The sequence below is a fragment of the Mya arenaria genome, chromosome 15 (assembly GCF_026914265.1).
Source record: "Mya arenaria isolate MELC-2E11 chromosome 15, ASM2691426v1".
NCBI classification, from domain to species: Eukaryota; Metazoa; Mollusca; class Bivalvia; order Myida; family Myidae; genus Mya; species Mya arenaria.
Window position 1 is genome coordinate 8,733,298 of NC_069136.1, and position 21,164 is coordinate 8,754,461.

Consider the following 21,164-nt stretch of genomic DNA (forward strand, 5'->3'; position numbering starts at 1 on the left):
TCGGAATTCGAGTTATTTGCCGGTTTACATACTGGAGGTCGAACCTGTATACTTAATACCAATTTGTATCTATAGTTCCTTCACGTCGCCTAGAAATCGAATTGATATACATGATTATCAAAGTTTGAAACGCTGAAATAAAATCTGAGGATAATTATTGTGTTGTTGTTATTATTGTTGTTGTTGTTGTTTTTGTCCCTTAATAAACAGCGGTGCCAACGCATTTGAAACAAATTTTGCTAACGTTAAATCTATATAAACTCGGAAACTGGAATTATATTCCAATTGATGTAATTTGAAAGAAATCTTTTTTCAAAAATGAAATGCTCTGTTTTGCCAAAATGTACACGATGCACGCACTTAAATAGTTGAAATAACAACGGTAAACGTTTCAAGGTCGTTTGAAATAGTTTGTGAGGGATATGTGCCGCTATCATTGCTGGAATGTAAATAGTTCTGTATCATATTTCATGAAATTGAAATATTTTGCCCCACCATATGCTTATCAAATAGAATGAATCGGTATTTGTGTATAGTATCCAACAATTTCAGGTATTCAAAGATAATGATATCGGTATTTGATTCCAATACAAAAAAAATAACCAGAACCAATGCAGGAAGTTCATGTAAAGAACAGGTAACACTGGATTTCGTCAATACAGCAAGTTTACTCTGTTTGATAATGGTTTGATGACCAGTGCCAAACACGTGTAATAAAAAATTAATATATCATACTATTTTGAGTTGCATTGTATTCATACATTAACTCAGTTATTACACCTGCATGTATCTGATTAGCATAGACTTCAATTTATGTATGTTAGACCCGCCAATATAGAGCGTTGAAGAAATTGATAGTGTAAATTATTAACTACTGTGTGTTTTTTTGTTTGAACTTCGTTGTTTGTAACTATGCAAACACGTTAACATTGATCAGTGTGATCATACGTGTTGTTGACGATGTACATTGTACAACTCAAAATAAACAGTCTGTCTGTCTGTCTGTGTGTCTGTCTGTTGATAAGACCAGCCAGCCAACACAGCCAGGCTGCTGAACTTAAGTAGCTGGTGCTGTACCATCCAGTTGTACATGTACATCTTGTAAACACATAGCTAAAACAGTGTTGTCGTTCCAAATAGCATATATATAACAGCATTTACACGAAGACAATACAGTCAGTTCAAAAAGTCCTACAAGGTTTTTTTTCTCTGCGAGCTATTAATAGATACCGTGCCACAGGAATGTTTAAACCCCCGGATACAAAACCTCCGCGTGCCTCCAATAACATTTGGCTGATCTGTGATCTGTTAAGCGTCTAATTAATCGCGGATTATCGTCTGATCAAAACAAATATTTCAATTATTCGTTAATCCGCCCATTAATGCATTCATGAGCTCTGTGGACATGCAAGAAACCAGAATACCGACAAACTTGTGGAAACCAGACAAATGAAACAATACATTTTTGTATCTTATTACCACATAACTTATTAATATTTAATTAGTCAGCGATTCCTTATTTTTTGTTTGGTATCTTACAGAACAACCAGTGTTGCCAATTTGGTAGGTATGTGGTTAATGCATGCACATGAAGACGGCGATGTATATTACCGAACAAAACAACTATTTTCGTCTTGATTGCATTTGATATGCATAGCGAAACGGGTTTCTGAAAACATAAACTAAGACACATGAGTCGATCAAGAGGCAGCAGAGCTCGGCAATCATAAGCTAAGACACATGAGTCAATCATGAGGCAGCCTAGCTCGGCAATCATAAGCTAAGACACATGAGTCGATCAAGAGGCAGCCTAGCTCGGCAATCATAAGCTAAGACACATGCGTCGATCAAGAGGCAGCAGAGCTCGGCAATCATAAGCTAAGACACATGAGTCGATCATGAGGCAGCCTAGCTAGGCAATCATAAGCTAAGACACATGAGTCGATCAAGAAGCAGCAGAGCTCAGCAATCATAAGCTAAGACACTTATGAGTCGATCAGGAGACAACATAGCTCGGCAATTATAAGCTAAGACACGTGAGTCGGGCCATGGTCGATCAAGACGCAGCATAGCTCGGCAAGCATAAGCTAAGACACCTTAGTCGATCAAGGGGTGGCACAGCTCGGCAATCATCAGCTAAGACACATGAGTCGATCAAGAGGCAGCATAGTTCGGCAATCATAAGCTAAGACACTTCAGTCGATCAAAAGGCAGCACAGGTCGGCAATCGTAAGTTAAGACACCTGAGTCGATCAAGGGGCAGCCTAGCTCGGCAATCATAACCTAAGCCACCTGAGTCGATCAAGAGGCAGCCTAGCTCGGCAATCATAACCCTAGACACCTGAGTCGATCAAGAGGCAGTCTAGCTCGGCAATCATAAGCTAAGACACATATGAGTCGATCAGGAGACAGCATAGCTCGGCAATCATAAGCTAAGACACATGAATCGGGCAATGGTCGATCAAGACTCAGCGTAGCTCGGCAATCATAAGCTAAGATACATGAGTCGATCAAGAGGCAGCCTAGCTCGGCAATCATATGCTAAGACACCTGAGTCGATCAAGAGGCAGCCTAGCTCGGCAATCGTAAGTTAAGACACATGAGTCGAACACTGAGAGGCAGCATAGCTCGGCAATCGTAAGCTCAGATACATGAGTCGATCAAGAGGCAGCCTAGCTCGGCAATCATAAGTTAAGGCACCGGAGTCGATCAAGAGGCAGCCTAGCTCGGCAATCATAACCTAAGACATCTGAGTCGATCAAGAGGCAGCCTAGCTCGACAATCATAACCTAAGACACCTGAGTCGATCAAGAGGCAGCCTAGCTCGGCAATCATAACCTAAGACACCTGAGTCGATCAAGAGGCAGCCTAGCTCGGCAATCGTAAGTTAAGACACATGCGTCGACCACTTAGAGGCAGCATAGCTCGGCAATCGTATGCTCAGACACATGAGTCGATCAAGAGGCAGCATAGCTTGGCAATTATAAGTTAAGACATCTGAGTCAATCAAGGGGCAGCCTAGCTCGGCAATTATAAGCTAAGACACCTGAGTCGATCAAGGGCTAGCCTAGCTCTGCAATCATAAGCTGAGACATATGGGTCGATCAAGAGGCAGCACAGCTCGGCAATCATAAGCTAAGACACATGAGTCGACCAAGAGGCAGCATAGCTCGGCAATCATAAGCTAAGAAACCTGAGTCGATCAAGGGGTAGCCTAGCTCGGCAATTATAAGCTAAGACACCTGAGTCGATCAAGGGACAGCCTAGCTCGGCAAGCATGTGAGCCAGGGGTGTGACCCTTCTTCCCAAAATGTATGTGCATTGTTGATAGTTGCATGTGTTATTGAGTTCCATGTGATATTTCGAATGGGTTTAAAAAAAAAAAAATATTGCCCACAGCACAGTATTTTCTGCGCCCAACCATACAGTGTACTTCGGAAAAGTTTAATTACAAAAACACACACTTCTATCACTTAAAATATCCATAAATATGTAAAGTCAACAAAAGAATCAACCTTTTGTAGGGACAACTATGGTATTATTTTATTTAGTGCAGATCGTGTTACCATAGTAATATTTTAGATGTATATGCTACTAACGAATCCAATGGCACCAGTTCACACTTGAAATGGCTGAAGTTCGAGGTTACCCAGGTTTATTAAACAGTAAGCCACTCTTGGCCTGCACTGAAGGACCTTAAATTGTCCTCATATTAACATACTCTCTCAAATATCTTTGCAGATTTAAGTGCGATTATAGACACTAATTCTGTCGCATTGTTATTCAAGATCGGCGGTGTTTTAATATGGGTTTATTGTAACCTTATAAATAATAAACTTGTCTGTGCGCCTCCTTTTGAAGTTCTGAGCCGCTTATACAAGTCCATAGTGTAGACATACAGATGGACTTCGCAGGAGTTTACTTATATTGGAGAATAAGTGAATATTAAATATTCCAAAGTCCTCATATTTTGTCACCGTGTGTGTGCTATAGGTCAAATAGGTGGTCCATGTCAAGTTAAATTTTAGTTTTACTGTAACTTCCTGATCGTTCGTAAAAAATGGGATCGGGTTGTGGGTGCAGTGATTATAACTTGAGTTAAGACACCTGAGTCGATCAAGAGGCTGCCTAGCTCAGCAATCATAAGTAAAGGCACTTGAGTCGATCAAGAGACAGCATAGCTCGGCAATCAGAAGTTAAGGCACCTGAGTCAATCAAGAGGCAGCATAGCTCGGCAATCATGAGTTAAGGCACATGAGTCCATCAAGAGGCAGCATAGCTCGGCAATCATAAGTTAAGACACATGAGTCCATCAATAGGCAGTCTAGCTCGGCAATCGCAAGTTAAGGCACTTGAGTCCATCAAGAGGCAGCATAGCTCGGCAATCATAAGTTAAGGCACATGAGTCCATCAAGAGGCAGTCTAGTTCAGCAACCATAAGTTAAGGCACCAGAGTCAATCGAGAGGCAGCATAGCTCGGCAATCATAAGTTAAGACACCTGAGTCGATCAAGAGGCAACCTAGCTCGGCAATCATATGTTAAGACACCTGAGTCGATCAAGAAGCAGCATAGCTCGGCAATCATAAGTTAAGACACCTGAGTCGATTAAGAAGCAGCATTGCTCGGCAATTATAAGTTAAGGCACCTGAGTCGATCACTGAGAGGCAGCATAGCTCGGCAATCATAAGTTAAGGCACCCGAGTCGATCAAGAGGCAGCATAGCTCGGCAATCATAAGTTAAGGCACCTGAGTCCATCAAAAGGCAGTCTAGCTCGGCAATCATAAGCTAAGACACCTGAGTCGATCAAGAGGCAGCCTAGCTCGGCAATCATAAGTTAAGGCACCTGAGTCGATCAAGAGGCAGCATAGCTCGGCAATCATAAGTTAAGGCACATGAGTCCATCAAGAGGCAGTCTAGCTCGGCAATCATAAGTTAAGGCACCTGAGTCCATCAAGAGGCAGCATAGCTCGGCAATCATAAGTTAAGGCACTTGAGTCGATCAAGAGGCAGTCTAGCTCGGCAATTATAAGTTAAGGCACCTGAGTCGATCAAAAGGCAGCATAGCTCGACAATCGCAAGTTAAGGCACCTGAGTCGATCAAGAGGCAGCATAGCTCGGCAATCATAAGTTAAGGCACATGAGTCGATCAAGAGGCAGCATAGCTCGGCAATCATAAGTTAAGACACCTGAGTCGATCAAGAGGCAGCATAGCTCGGCAATCATAAGTTAAGGCACATGAGTCAATCAAGAGGCAGCCCAGCTCGGCAGTCATAAGTTAAGGCACCTGAGTCGATCAAGAGGCAGCCTAGCTCGGCAATCATAAGTTAAGGCACATGAGTCGATCAAGAGGCAGCCTAGCTCGGCAATCATAAGTTAAGGCACATGAGTCCATCAAGAGGCAGTCTAGCTCGGCAATCGCAAGTTAAAGCACCTGAGTCGATCAAGAGGCAGCATAGCTCGGCAATCATAAGTTAAGGCACATGAGTCCATCAAGAGGCAGCCTAGCTTGGCAATCATAAGTTAAGGCACCTGAGTCGATCAAGAGGCAGTCTAGCTCGGCAATCATAAGTTAAGGCACCTGAGTCGATCAAGAGGCAGCATAGCTCGGCAATCATAAGTTAAGGCACCTGAGTCCATCAAGAGGCAGCATAGCTCGGCAATCGTAAGTTAAGACACCTACTCCATCAAGAGGCAGCCTAGCTGGCTAATCATAAGTTGAGACACATGAGTCGATCAACAGGTAGCCTAGCTCGGCAATCATAAGTTAAGACACCTGAGTCGATCAAGAGGCAGTCTAGCTCGGCAATCATAAGCTAAGACACATGAGTCGAGGAAGAGGCAGTCTAGCTCGGCAATCATAAGCTAAGACACATGAGTCGATCACTGAGAGGCAGCATAGCTCGACAATCATAAGTTAAGGCACCTGAGTCGATCAAGAGGCAGTCTAGCTCGGCAATCATAAGTTAAGACACCTGAGTCCATCAAAAGGCAGCCTAGCTCGGCAATCATTAGTTAAGGCACCTGATTCGATCAAAAGGCAGCATAGCTCGGCAATAATAAGTTAAGGCACCTGAGTCGATCAAGATGCAGTCTAGCTCGGCAATCATAAGTTAAGACACCTGAGTCGATCAATAGGCAGCATAGCTTATGGGGTCTGGTGGTGGGTGCAGTGACTATAACCTTTCACCCATGGGCTCGGGTTGTGGGTGCAGTGACTTTAACTTATAACCCATGGGTTGGGTTGTGGGTCCAGTGACTATAACTTATCACCCATTGGGTCGGGTTAAGGGACCAGTGTCTATAACTTATCACCCATTGGGTCGGGTGGTGGGTGCAGTGACTATAACTTATCACCCATTGGGTCGGGTGGTGGGTCAAGTGACTATAACCTATCACCCATTGGGTCGGGTTATGGGACCAGTGTCTATAACTTATCACCCATTGGATCGGGTGGTGGGTGCAGTGACTCTAACTTATCACCCATTGGGTCGGGTGGTGGGTCCAGTGACTATAACTTATCACCCATGGGGTCGGGTTGTGGGTCCAGTGACTATAACTTATCACTCATTGGGTCGGGTGGTGGGTCCAGTGACCATAACTTATCACCCATTGGGTCGGGTGGTGGGTGCAGTGACTATAACTTATCACCCATGGGTCGGGTGGAGGGTCAAGTTGCTATAACTTATCATCCATCGGTTCAGGTTGTGGGTCCAGTGGCTATAACTTATCACCCATGGGTACATGTTGCGGGTCCAGTGGCTATAACTTATCACCCATGGGTACATGTTGCGGGTCCAGTGGCTATAACTTATCACCCATGGGTACATGTTGCGGGTCCAGTGGCTATAACTTATCACCCATGGGTACATGTTGCGGGTCCAGTGGCTATAACTTATCACCCATGGGTACATGTTGCGGGTCCAGTGGCTATAACCTATCACCCATGGGTCGGGTTGTTGGACCAGTTACTATAACCTATCACCCATGGGTTCGGGTGGTGGGTCCAGTGGCTTTAACTTATCATTTGTGGGTTCGGGTTGCGGGTCCAGTGGCAATAACCTATCACCCATGGGTCGGGTTGTGGGACCAGTAACTATAACCTATCACCCAAGGGGTCGGGTTGCGGGTTCAGTGACTAAAGCTTATCCGATCAATGGGGTCTGGTTGTGGGTCCAGTGTCTATATCTTATCCGATCCATGGGGTCGGGTTGTGGGTCCAGTGTCTATATGTTATCCATTGGGTCGGGTTGTGGGTCCAGTGTCTATATCTTAAAAGTATCTATATCTTATCCGATCCATGGGGTCGAGCTGTGGGTCCAGTGTCTATATCTTATCCCATCCATGGGGTCGGGTTGTGGGTCCAGTGTCTACATCTTATCCGATCCATGGGGTCGGTTTTTGGGTCCAGTGTCTATATCTTTTCCGTTCCATGGGGTCGGGTTGTGGGTCCAGTGTCTATATCTTATTCGATCCATTGGGTCGGGTTGTGGGTCCAGTGTCTATATCTTATCCGATCCATGGGGTCGGGTTACGGGTTCAGTGACTTAAGCTTATCACACATGTGCCATAGATATTATATACCCACATCATAAATCTACATGCAAAGCATATCACAAAAGACGTGTGTGTGTGTGTGGGGGGGGGGGGGGGGGGGGTAAGACACTGCCTTAAAGTGCGTCTGAGCTTCTGAATGTACTTTATAAACGAAAAAACGTCAAATCATTGAGACGAAGGAATTTGCACACCACTGAAAATACATTTGTCAAAATATTTGTTCATGGTTTTATCTGTGAAGAGCAAAAATAGAATGACAATTATAAATATCTTATTATCATTTTCATACTGTAAAGTATGTCAATATTTTTGTAACTATACTCGACTTATCACTATTACATTGCGTTTTTTGACACCACCGAATTCTTGACACATTCGTGCACAAAGTTGTATATAAATATAGCTTTAGAGAACAATGGAACCACTTTGCGTCTAGAGTGTTGAAGTTAACAACGTTGTTAACTTTTCAATAATTACTGCTCTGGAAGTCTGTTGTTTTTCTAACACTATTTGAAAGATATATTTAGCTTTATATTTAAATATGTTCGCACATCAAATATTTCACGCTAAAAAGTTAATACGGATGTCATTAATCACGTGGTTAACTTGAGCAAAGTTCTGAACAAACGGCCCAATAGTGTCATGTAACAGAAGAAGAAGAAGAAGAAGAAGAAGAAGAAGAAGAAGAAGAAGAAGAAGAAGAAGAAGAAGAAGAAGAAATCATTTGCATACACATTAAGCATTACTCTAAACATAAATGTATTTTATAAAATCATTGCATAGCTACGATGAACAATAATAATATATTATAAACACTAGTCAGTATACCTAAATTACAATAAATTCGTAAATCCCGATATAGTGGACATTCTAGGAGAAAACGGAGGAACTTTCATGTAGGAATCATAAAGGCAGGGGAAGAAACAGCGAATTGGCACCTCTTTGGTTTACTCTAAAATGGTGTAACACAATTATAATATAATTACTGGGCAGAATCTTGCACATTGACGTCAAGGAGGCGATTCCAATTACGTACATCATAACATGATTAGAACAATAGGAGGGATAGTCAGTAATTTGTGTATGACTTTTTTTTTAACATTCTGACCGATGTTGTTCTTGCTCACTGTATTGAACGGGTGATATAATTTCTTTCTAGACGATGGTAGTGTTGCATACTCGAAGAAAATCCATAATCGATAAACAAATCGAAATAGTAAACCGTAATCGGAAATCGGAAACTCGTGAAAGTGTTTTTTTCCACTAAACAAAGGTATGAAAAGAACAGTCATGTTTATTTCAACAATGTCTATGTCTTTGAAATTTAAAATAAATGGCCTAATATATTGAACGTCATAGATTTTTTTGGATTTTTTTTTTGTGGAGAGGGGGGGGGGGTGCAGGGAGAGTAAAACTATATTCGTGTATCATATATAATCAGTTTGTAATTGGAACAATAACGTTCTATGGGAATCGATTATATATGCTTCTGATCGACTATCGCCGATGTTCGACACCAATCGACGCTGTAGTGCTTGTCGTTTTTTCGGTTGAAAACGAGGTCGATATTAGGAGCTATTCACACTCCCAATAAGTATTCTTTTTCACAAAGAATGGAATCAAAATTCAAAATCCTATTTTATTTAATATGTATTGTATGTTGTTCCAACATATTTTGTTTACACGAGAACGCCATGTTCTCGAGTATTAAGTATGAGTATGTGTTGTGTAACTGATGACGTCATCGCATGGAAAAACTGATGAAAAAGGGATGAAGCAAGGCGAGTTGCAATAGAGTGTGACATTTTGACCGAGTTCATCTTTGCAAGTTATACCTAAGGTGTGTACTAATGACGTTTTGAGATCTTGAACCAATTCAGACATACACTGGCCATGCTCTACATTCATGGGCCATGTGGAAATGTACTGTCATTTTGCCCCCTAAAAAAGAACGATTTCCAGGACACACCAATTAATGTTTTGTCAATGAGACCATAGACGTCTCTATTTGACCGCAAAAACCTGTTAATGTCGCTAAAAAGCCGGAAGTTGTTCGCATCACAGTGTTATTATTAATGTTATTCATTCTATTTTCTAGCTAAGAACGAAACAGTTTCGGAAACAACGCATTTGCAAGTAAATTCAAAAGAAAACAGCCAGCCAATACAAAACCATCTTTTATCCGTGCCAGCAATACAACATTTAGAGCCATGTGTTACCCGTGCCAGCAATACAACGTTTAGAGCTATCTGTTACCCGTGCAAGCCAATACAACGTTTAGAGCTATCTGTTACCCGTGCCAGACAATACAACGATTTAAGCCATGTGTTACCCGTGTCAGCCAATACAACGATTGGAACCATGTGTTACCCGTGTCAGCCAATACAAGGATTGGAGCAATGTGTTACCCGTGTCAGCCAATACAACGTTTAGAGCCATCTGTTACCTGTGCCAGCCAATACAACGTTTAGAGCCATCTGTTACCCGTGTCAGCCAATACAACGTTTAGAGCTATCTGTTACCCGTGCCAGACAATACAACGTTTAGAGCCATCTGTTACCCGTGTCAGCCAAAACAACGTTTAGAGCCATCTGTTACCCGTGCCTGCCAATACAACGTTAAGAGCCATCTGTTACCCGTGCCAGACAATACAACGTTTAGAGCCATCTGTTACCCGTGCCAGCCAATACAACGTTTAGAGCCATCTGTTACCCGTGCCAGCCAATACAACGTTTAGAGCTATCTGTTACCCGTGCCAGCCAATACAACGTTTAGAGCCATCTGTTACCCGTGCCAGCCTATACAACGTTTAGAGCCATCTGTTACCCGTGCCAGCCAATACAACGTTTAGAGCTATCTGTTACCCGTGCCAGCCTATACAACGTTTAGAACCATCTGTTACCTGTGCCAGCCAATACAACGTTTAGAGCCATCTGTTACCCGTGCCAGCCAATACAACGTTTAGAACCATCTGTTACCTGTGCCAGCCAATACAACGTTTAGAGCTATCTGTTACCCGTGCCAGCCAATACAACGTTAAAAGCCATCTGTTACCCGTGCCAGCCAATACAACGTTTAGAGCCATCTGTTACCCGTGCCAGCCAATACAAGGATTGGAGCAATGTGTTACCCGTGCCAGCCAATACAACGTTAAAAGCCATCTGTTACCCGTGCCAGCCAATACAACGTTTAGAGCCATCTGTTACCCGTGCCAGCCAATACAACGTCTAGAGCTATCTGTTACCCGTGCCAGACAATACAACGTTTAGAGCCATCTGTTACCCGTGCCAGCCAATACAACGTTTAGAGCTATCTGTTACCCGTGCCAGACAATACAACGTTTAGAGCTATCTGTTACCCGTGCCAGCCAATACAACGTTTAGAGCCATCTGTTAACCGTGCCAGCCAATACAACGTTTAGAGCCATCTGTTACCCGTGCCAGCCAATACAACGTTTAGAGCCACCTTTTACCCGTGCCAGCCAATACAACGTTTAGAGCCATCTGTTACCCGTGCCGGCCAATTCAATGTTTAGAGCCACTTTTTACCCGTGCCAGCCAATACAACGTTAAGAGCCATCTGTTACCTGTGCCAGCCAATACAACGTTTAGAGCTATCTGTTACCCGTGCCAGCCAATACAACGTTTAGAGCCACCTTTTACCCGTGCCAGCCAATACAACGTTTAGAGACAACTGTTACCCGTGTCGGCCAATACAACGTTTAGAGCCACCTTTTACCCGTGTCAGCCAATACAACGTTTAGGGCCACCTTTTACCCGTGCAAGCCAATACAACGTTTAGAGCTATCTGTTACCCGTGCCAGCAACACAGTGTTAAGAGCCATCTGTTACTCGTTCCAACCAATACAACGATTGGAGTTTTTTTGAAGGCTTATGTCACAACTTTAATGTCACAACTTACACGCTGTCTACATATCGAAGGCTACTGTCACAACTAACACGCTGTCTGCATTTCGCAGGCTACTGTCACAACGAGGAAAACTGTTCTCTCCCTCCCTCTCCCTCTATCTCTCTCTCTCTCTCTCTCTCTCTCTCTCTCTCTCTCTCTCTCTCTCTCTCTCTCTCTGTTTTATAGATAATTTTATTATGTTAAAAGAAAATTAGACGCTACAACATAACGAAACATAGAGGACTGTATCTATTGAACAACGGTAGATAGATTTCTTATCTAGGGTTGTATGAAATGTATAACCGCAATTTATAACTGTTGTGGAAGTTGTCAACACTGCAGCAGAATTGTCAACATTAAACTAATTATGTTTTACAGGTTAATTATGCACACAGTTATCTTTTTTGTGTCGACACTTATCGCTATGAGACATATGGTGAATACGACGCGTTGCAACCAGTAAATTATTAAGGGTGTATTTGTAAATATAAATAAATGCACAGTTGAAAACAGAGGCACAGTGTGGCCTTTACCAGCGATTATCACGCTTGTGGAAATGTTATCATTGCTTGATAAATTTGACAGAAGACATAGGGATCCATTGATTCCAGACCGGAACATTTGTTTTGTGAGTGTCCTTTTACATTTTTTGCTTTGAATGGCCTTCTATTTTCAATTGTGTGTATCTCAGATGCTTCATAGTGACCTATCGTGTGTATCTGAGATGCTTCATAGTGACCTATTGTGTGTATCTGAGATGCTTCATAGTGACCTATTGTGTGTATCTGAGATGCTTCATAGTGACCTATTGTGTGTATCTCAGATGCTTCATAGTGACCTATTGTGTGTATCTGAGATGCTTCATAGTGACCTATTGTGTGTATCTGAGATGCTTGCATAGTGACCTATTGTGTGTATCTCAGATGCTTCATAGTGACCTATTGTGTGTATCTGAGATGCTTCATAGTGACCTATTGTGTGTATCTCAGATGCTTCATAGTGACCTATTGTGTGTATCTGAGATGCTTCATAGTGACCTATTGTGTGTATCTCAGATGCTTCATAGTGACCTATTGTGTGTATCTGAGATGCTTGCATAGTGACCGAATAATATTTGGTATCATTTAAAAGGGTTTCATGTAAAGAAAGGATATAATAAAAATACCAGATACATTCACCCTAAAAAACAACATTTTTTAAGCCATTCACGTAACGAAATGCGTCAATTCCTCCCTAGTTTCAGTTGGAATAAAGAACAAAAATATAAACTGCAATAACTTTTATAATATATTTTCAGTAATTTATTTCACGAATAAGTAATCAACTAGCAATACACGTTCAAATAATACCAACATAACATGGGGTCTTCAAAGGTATTTCATAAAATATTTACGTTATATGTAGTAGCACCCTTACTGTTGGCCGGACAACTCCACACCTAATATATATTTAGTGAGGCTCGTCGTCGCGTCTATGTATGCTAACATCAATATATTCAGTTTCAGACTGTTCGAAATCAAATATTTTAAATCATCTTGGATCGCAATCGTGATTCAAAATTGTGAAATTTGCTATCGAATGACGAAGTCACAGTTTATCGAAATGACCTGAAAGAAGATAAAAAATAAGAAAATAATTTAGCTGTGAAATCATGCGAGTCTAGAGGTCAAGACGGTCAGGTCAGCTGAATCGAGTAACTAAGTCCATTGTGATATTTCTTTGAATACTCATTACCTCTTTTTCATGTTCTGCATGATATTGCGTTAATTAATGTGCCGATTTGACTTATACACGCTGTCTGTTATATGTTTGCTCAAACCTTACATCAATTATATGATATGGTGTCCGCCTCTCATCAAAGAGGTAGTTTGGTTCGATCCCCGTCAGAAGAACGTCCACATGGCCTTTCAGAAAGGATGCCAGTAGTGGTTTTACCCAGAATACGGACCCGAGCCTGAGTCATTTCAACTTACAGCTGTCTTCACTTAAGTAGTTTTAGTAGAATGAAACGTCCTGACCAGGAAATGGATGCCATAACTTCACATCAGGTAGAGACTTGAATGTATCATACAGACAGACTTGAATGTATCATACAGACAGACTTGAATGTATCATACAGACAGACTTGAATGTATCATACAGACATACTTGAAGAAACACTTGCAAGAATCTTGGCACACAGATACGGTATGAAATAGGACAAAGTATAATTTCTATAGGGGTCATAATTGATGATATATTTAAAATCCGTAATGGTCACATAGAAACAACTGCACGAAAACAGGAATGGATTTTTTTTAAATTTTATACGTCGTTTTAAACAAACGAAATCATCGGCATGTGCCAGGCCTGATAACAAACAGTAACGGAACAACTAGCATTTCATATAGGACATTAGATAGTACTGACATTAAGTCATCGCCTAAAATTAAAACGAACGCTTTAAAACGCATTAAGGTAATTTCCATGTTTAACCATCTTTATTAAGCATTACAACAGCGCTATATTTATACTTAACTTATCAACATCCGTATACAATATTTCATCGAATGTGTATGAAATTGTCACATGTGAATGTTACATTTACAACGTTATCTATTTACCCCTCCTACAGGCGGTCCTAACGCGTTCACAGAGAGCTGAGTATAGAGCGCTAAAGGACACAGTTGTCAATAAAGACAAAGTAGGAGGCAACTATAAACAGCGTGGTATATAAGCGTGACAGAAAGGAATAGTTGGCATTCCAAATAAAACCGCATACGGTTAAGCTATTACTGTGGAATAAACAGCGGTATATGTAACATTATTGACAAACGCTTTAAAGAGTGATTTATCACTGCAGAGGAATTTGATAGGACTTATTTCAGCCGTGAATTCCTTGGACTTGCATTAGTCAAACATTGCATTACGAGCGGTTCACTTGAAGACCATCACTTGAAAAGAAACATTCAAGACTACATGGTGTGTGCAACGGAGAATTGCGCTTTTAAATAAATTAAAAGAGACAATTAAATTCAAAAGACAGCAAGGATGTTGTTGAGTTCCGTAAATTTCATTGCGAAGGGGCGAACAGGAAAGAAAGATGTTAAACAGGACAAGAAAGTTGTCGAAGACTTAGAAGATTCTCGGGAAGATGTCTGTGAAATGTGCAGAAAGCAGGTACGTGTCTAGGTAATTACGACTTGAGATGGTATGCAATAGAGATGGTATGCAATATAGCTGATATGCAATATAGCTGTATGCAATAGCGATGGTATACAATGCAGCTGGAATGCAATAGGAACTCGAATTTTACCAGTGCTTTGATCTGGATTTGACTGATTTATTTATGCTGTTTGTTATGCACATAGATTCCGTCCACTAGTAAAATGTCTAAAACATAAATATTATTAAAGTTTCTAGAAATCGGTACGCGTTGTTTAGTTATCATAGCAGTCTCAGAGTAGTCACACCATTAGGACCAGCCTTATGTACACCTTAAGGACGATTCTAATATATAATTGGATTTTGGCATGCAAATTCATCGGAACCATTTATTTCAGTAGATGTTGTAAACATGTACAGACCTTTGTTTAACTCGGAGTATTGTACTGAGAACTGTACAGCATTTAACTATTGATTGAAAGGGAACTCGTCATTAATTGATACACTTACAACTCTATTTAATGAATTGTTCAAAGCATTCAGTAATTCAGTGGCACTGAAACTTCGAAGAGAGACCATGATTATTATCTCATCAATTAGTTGTTTACAACAATTAAGTCTCTCAAGAAAGTAACAAGGATTGGTTGTTGTGGTGCCTTTCCCCGCTATTCGCAGTTTTATTTTAAATTGTGTTTATCGAATTGTGCTATATTAAAACAACGAACACGAATATCGTTTGTTTGCAATGAGCACAAGGTATCGCCTGAACCATACAGGGTGAAACTGCTTCTCTGTGCAAATGTTAGTGGCGTGGAAGCGTTCCAATTCACGGAATGATTGTGATCTCTATGACTTAAGAGCGTGAAATTGTAGACGGGTAGAGATGAATACAAAGACCAAATTAAGTAAACAGTATAAAAGGAAATAATATTTTAGGAATGCAAATCGCAATCCTTTAACTATATAAATGATACCTGTCGAGTGCAAAATTAATATACCGCGTCCTTAAGATGCTATAAAAATTACACGCTAAGTACGCAAGTTCAACAAGTTTAAAGTTTTAATTGTAATAATTACATTTGCTTTTAAAATAAGATTGTTTTATCTGAATTGCACCGCAGCTAGCCCGATTCAAATATGTAATGAAAGTAAAACACATATCTCTTGAACAATTAACTATTCGTTTAAGTGCGTTAAGACATGGGTCCAGAATGGATAACAACAACTTAAAAGGACCCCCTAGATTTTTTCCATGGTGGCAGGAGAAAATACTTGTGTCCCGGAAGGCAACATGAGCCTCGATATACCGGCTGTGTTTTCTTAAATATCTCTTGCACTGTTTTCAACCCTATCCATGAGGGCTAAAATTACGTTAAACAATGACTGCTAATGAAGCATGAAACTGATTTTAGTTGTTAACTGCGCTGGGTAGCTAGATCCCCCCACTCTTAAGACAATAACTCAACACTTACCCCATGCAAGTTTGGAATGTAAGCACCCCTGCGTTGACAACTAATTGTCTGAATTTGATCCCATGTTAGGACAATATGGCTTAAACAATGGCAGACTTGCAAAAAATGTGACGAGAGCCGTAGCTATTCCAACAACATCTTGTTACGCCAAAGATCTAATATTACGATAGTGTCTATATTACAAATCATATGGATGATAGAAATCCAATAAAGTTGGACATGCCGTCTTAGCAGCACGACCAAAATCCCAACATTCCTCCGCCAATGGATTTAGATTATATTCTGATGCGATTAACCTTTTCAAAATGTGTCATGCACCTGCTATAATGTGATCTTACGATTCAGAATGGAGATAAACTTGACTGCCGTTTAAGTCACATTGAACTGATTCTATGTTATCTCGTGAGCTATAATTATGTGTATTTTCATCCAGTGGTATACCATTAATTTCGCATGCCGGTCATATGATATAACAGTAGGGATACCCAGTATGACAAATGTACTTTATTGATATATATATTTATTTTTTTCAGATTGAGGAAGACAGCACAATCTTTCAGTTCCCGACCCTCTCCCACAGTGGATCCAGCAACAGCTATAAGACATCAGGTATGTTACGAGGGACAATGATTCTTTTAAACACTTAAGCAAATATTATAACGTTTTATGTTCTTGAATTGATTTTAGGATATATCAAACTTAAATAAGACGATACAAATAACTTGAATATACTTCATTTTTGTGTTTTGTACCTGGCCATCATTTGACTTCATGAACTCAATATTGTCTGTAATTCCCCAAAGCCACTGTGGTTTTTCATGACATAAACAACATGTTTACGACAACAAACCAGTCTAATGTGGTATCTCAATCCTCTCTGACTGTCACAACTCAGTTGAAGTTGAATTGACGTTTTCCGATTGACCGTTGGTCGGCTGAGATTAAGTAGGAAGAAAGAAGGGATTATCATTCCCTTTATTAATCACATAGTAACTTTTGCCGGTGACTTTAAAAACCGGGTTGGTTACATCGTGGATATATCTTAAATAAAAAGAAAACATTAAAGAAAGAAACAAAGTGATTCTGCATCAAGTATTGATCGAAAAAACGTTAACGCGCCCCACTGAGCAACTGAGCATTTTGTTTATTTTCAATCAAGTTCCTTCGAAACCAGTAAACAATTAATAAACAAATCGATTCAAGTTCAGCGATGTCTTATAAGGTCAGCCACTATTTATAGAGCCGACGGTAGGCAGCACATAACACAAGCTTTAATAATACCCGGTCTATTGTATATACACATTGTAAATAATTAACAACAGCTGAGGGAAGTTTGTTAATAACTGAACTGTATTTGAATATGACACATAGCAGTAAACAGCACACAATGGCTTTATTGCTAGCGATAACTGCAAAACAAAGGTTGCTAATAGTTGTACCCATTGAATAGAACCAAGGAAACATGTTGCTCTTTCCCCATTAAAAGCAACCGTTGAGTATATTTCAAATAGATGTTTACATTTCAGGATACTCATCTGCGGAAAGCCTCGTTTCGGAAGAAAACAAAGGTGACCGCGTCACCATAGCAACAGGCGATGAGCTGTGTCTAAGTGTGGACCAGTTCTACTACACCATCGGCCTTAAAGAGGGGGAGCGCACCGATAGCACATGTAAGAATCAAGTCTTTATTACGATAATGAAGCTTCAGAGATTTTTAATATGGCACTGTTACCTCTAATAATCTTACTCAAATGATTGAGACTTATATAACATACGTTGTGTCAAACTTAATAACTCTACTGTTGTCACTTTGCACAATCGAACTAAACAATATCTTATCTAATTTTATCATATCTGATCTTATCTTAACTCCACTGTTACAGGTGTGTTCCGGAAGCAAGTGCTGGACTACACAGAGCAGTCAAATGGCCACATCGAGACGGCCGTGTTTGTCCTGGACTGTGACCAAGACTTCTACCTCACGTGCTCCAAGAACAAAAGCCTGGAACTGAATGTAAGCTTCCTTCTAGTTCGCGAATGGAATGACGTTGTCAATCCTTTCATTCCGCTATCTTTATATAAATTGTGACGTCTTCTCTCAATTACTTTTTTCTTTGAACTGTTTTGAGACACATTACATAGCTGAGATCTCGAACATCATAAGATCTTTTCTCTTATTATTACCTAATGTGCAACTAAAAGGACTCTTAAAATGGATTCATTTAATTAGTTAGATTACATCTGCCATTGAAAACTGAGAATCTATATTCGCTGACTGTGCTGTCCTGTTTTACGTTACGGCTTATGTCAGATTTTCATTGAATGAAGTGTAATTTTGCCGCAATTCTGATGCAAAATAATATATTGTACCGCTTAAATGTTTGCTTTAATCTGACGTCATGTTTCTATTTCAGTATTACCCAGAATCGCCTAAACCGGACACGGAAGATGAGCGAATGTTTCTGATATACTACACAACGTTGGGACACGTGCTCATTCAACCTAAACATCACAAAAACACGTACTTACATCACATAGATCACGCTCTGAGTGTCCAGCAACTAGATTTAAACTGGAGATGTCCGGAGGAGTACTTTTTCCACTTTAACGCTGTGCCAGAGGACACATATCGACAAAAATCCAAGAGACAAATCACGTGCTCACACAAAGCTATGTCGACAGACAACGAATGCGAAAACGATACAGACAATTCTTCCGTCGCAAGAAGGAATACCAAAAACTCGTTTAAAGTGAAGAAATCAGAACAGATGAAAGACATTCCGGAAAAATGTAACAGAGTACTTTTACCAACAAGAAAAGTGTGCAAAAATAAGCATTCATTGAAGAGTTTATTCATTGGATGTTTTAGCGGCCGAAGTAACTTGCTTTCACAATCAGAAGTGTGATATTCTAAAGACATTTACATTCTACAGAAATCCAGACATATTCTAAATAGTATTGCAATGCCATGTCATACATACTTCATACACAATTATGTCCGTCCATGAATATGCTATTGTTTGTTGATGTGTTTTCGTTAAGGCGGCGTAACGTAGATGGTTTTTGAGAAGATTCTGGAATAATAATGTTAAGAGAATGCAAAATTCAAATATGTTGCTGTGTACTTAAGATGACTTATTTACTGATTAATTAATTAATTAATTAATTTATTTATTTATTTATTTATTTATTTATTTATTTATTTATTTATTTATTTATTTATTTATTTATTTATTTATTTATTTATTATCTATTGTCCATAAGGTGTAAACATATTTAAAACAAACTCTCATCATTATGTTGAGAGTAAGCGATCTTGTAGCCGAAACTAACAACAAAAAAAACGTACGACCACGTTTTGTGGGTATTTGTTTGTAATGTTCTGTTGTGATGGGATTCACGTCATTCATAGCATTTTGTTCCTAATGGATGGGTTCGAGTATTTCAATTCAATTCAACTCAGTTGAAAACGCTTGACTGAATATTCGATATGACCTCATTTGTTAGAAAAAAACTCAATTAGTTATAACGTTAGGTTTCGGACGGTTCAAGTCCTAATACGGCTTGTTGGGCCCTTTGAAAAATACAACGAACCCATTCAAGTGAGCATTAACTATTACTCATCAGGCAATCTTGGTTGTGTTCTAACGAGGGCTAGGAAATCGTATTTATTTCTAACAAGCATCGCGGGTCTGTAACAAATGGCCGAGTTGCGTGCAACATGCCATGAATTGGAATATTGTTCTACTTTTACTAACATTATCTTGGAATATAAAGGATTCTTCTTTTTCGTCTTGACTGACTTTAGGATGTTATGAATTATGTTCACTAAGCACACTTTATGTGTTTGTTTCAGAGCATACATAATGTTCATTTAAAGTTGCAAGTATAACCTGTTTTTGGACGACCGCTATTTACATTATGTTGGTAAGAGATATTGTCCTGCATTTCCTAGCTATTTCTATATGTGAACTATTAGTATTAATAATACGTACTAATATTTCGAAAATAGTGCTAAAATCTAGTCATTTGGTGCCTATACCTGGTGCCCCTGTGTAAAGAGATTGTCAACTATTGGATAGACATAGTTGATATTATGTTTATAATGTATATCTGTATGAGCAGAATTTCATATGTATATTTGATAGTTGTTATGTTTATGCATTTGTCACAGGGATCATTATTTATTGAGTATATATTGAAATATGAAGAATATGTTTCGTATGAAATGTTGTACTGCGAATAAAAAGCCAGTGAAAATTCTATAGTATTTTCGTTATTTAATATTATTCGTGGCAGCATGGTAAACGATGTGGTCATTATGGCTTTTGTCGTCAAATATAGAAGTATAAAAATGAAAACAATTCTAAAACAGAAACGGATCATATTAAGAGTGGTTGCGAAACATGAAGTGTACCTACACGTTTGTGCACACCTACACTTACAGTAACATACACGTACATATTCACGTTGTCCTACACATACAATTTCTCAAACATCCTCACGTACACGTACACTACACGTACATGAACACCTAAACGTGCACCTACAAGTTCACTTACAGTTAACTCCAATTTTAGTACAAAACGCAGCGATTCTTTCCAGATCAAATCAAACCGGACCCATTCCCAGAACTTAAAAAAATGCTGCGTATGTTGACATGTGTGAAGATAACAATGAAAAATCAAATGGCAAACATTGACATGTGAAATACTAGCACTACTCGTATGTTTTAACAGCAATTTTGGCAAACGTTTATAAGATTGAAATGATTTCAAAGAAAGCAGTTTAGAATAGTTGGAATGATGTTCTTTTTTTAAATTTTTCTGAAGGGATAGAATATCTTATATCGTATCCAAACATCTAAGCAAAGGATGACTCCTAAAATGAAGAACATTTTCGAATTTGCTCATATGAGAATCAATGTATTCTTGTTGGTAAAGCATAGGCGTCCTGGTCTTCGAGACTATCAAAGTGTTATCAATTCTTAGCATGAGTAGGGAACGCCATAGAAACCAAATAATTATATTACACATTTGTTTCATCTTCGGAAAAGATTCGTAAAACAGAGAGAGGGGAAAAT

At 39.7% G+C, this 21,164-nt stretch overlaps 1 protein-coding gene across 1 annotated transcript; it reads left to right on the top strand.

Annotated features, from left to right (window-relative positions):
• Positions 1–14,222: 14,222 nt before the first annotated feature.
• On the top strand, positions 14,223–20,344 carry LOC128218777 (uncharacterized). The gene is made up of 5 exons (XM_052926467.1): positions 14,223–14,624; positions 16,615–16,690; positions 17,608–17,751; positions 17,965–18,095; positions 18,496–20,344. The coding sequence occupies exons 1-5, from the start codon at positions 14,496–14,498 to the stop codon at positions 18,985–18,987; spliced, it is 972 nt and encodes a 323-aa protein (XP_052782427.1). The 5' UTR covers positions 14,223–14,495; the 3' UTR covers positions 18,988–20,344.
• Positions 20,345–21,164: the final 820 nt, after the last annotated feature.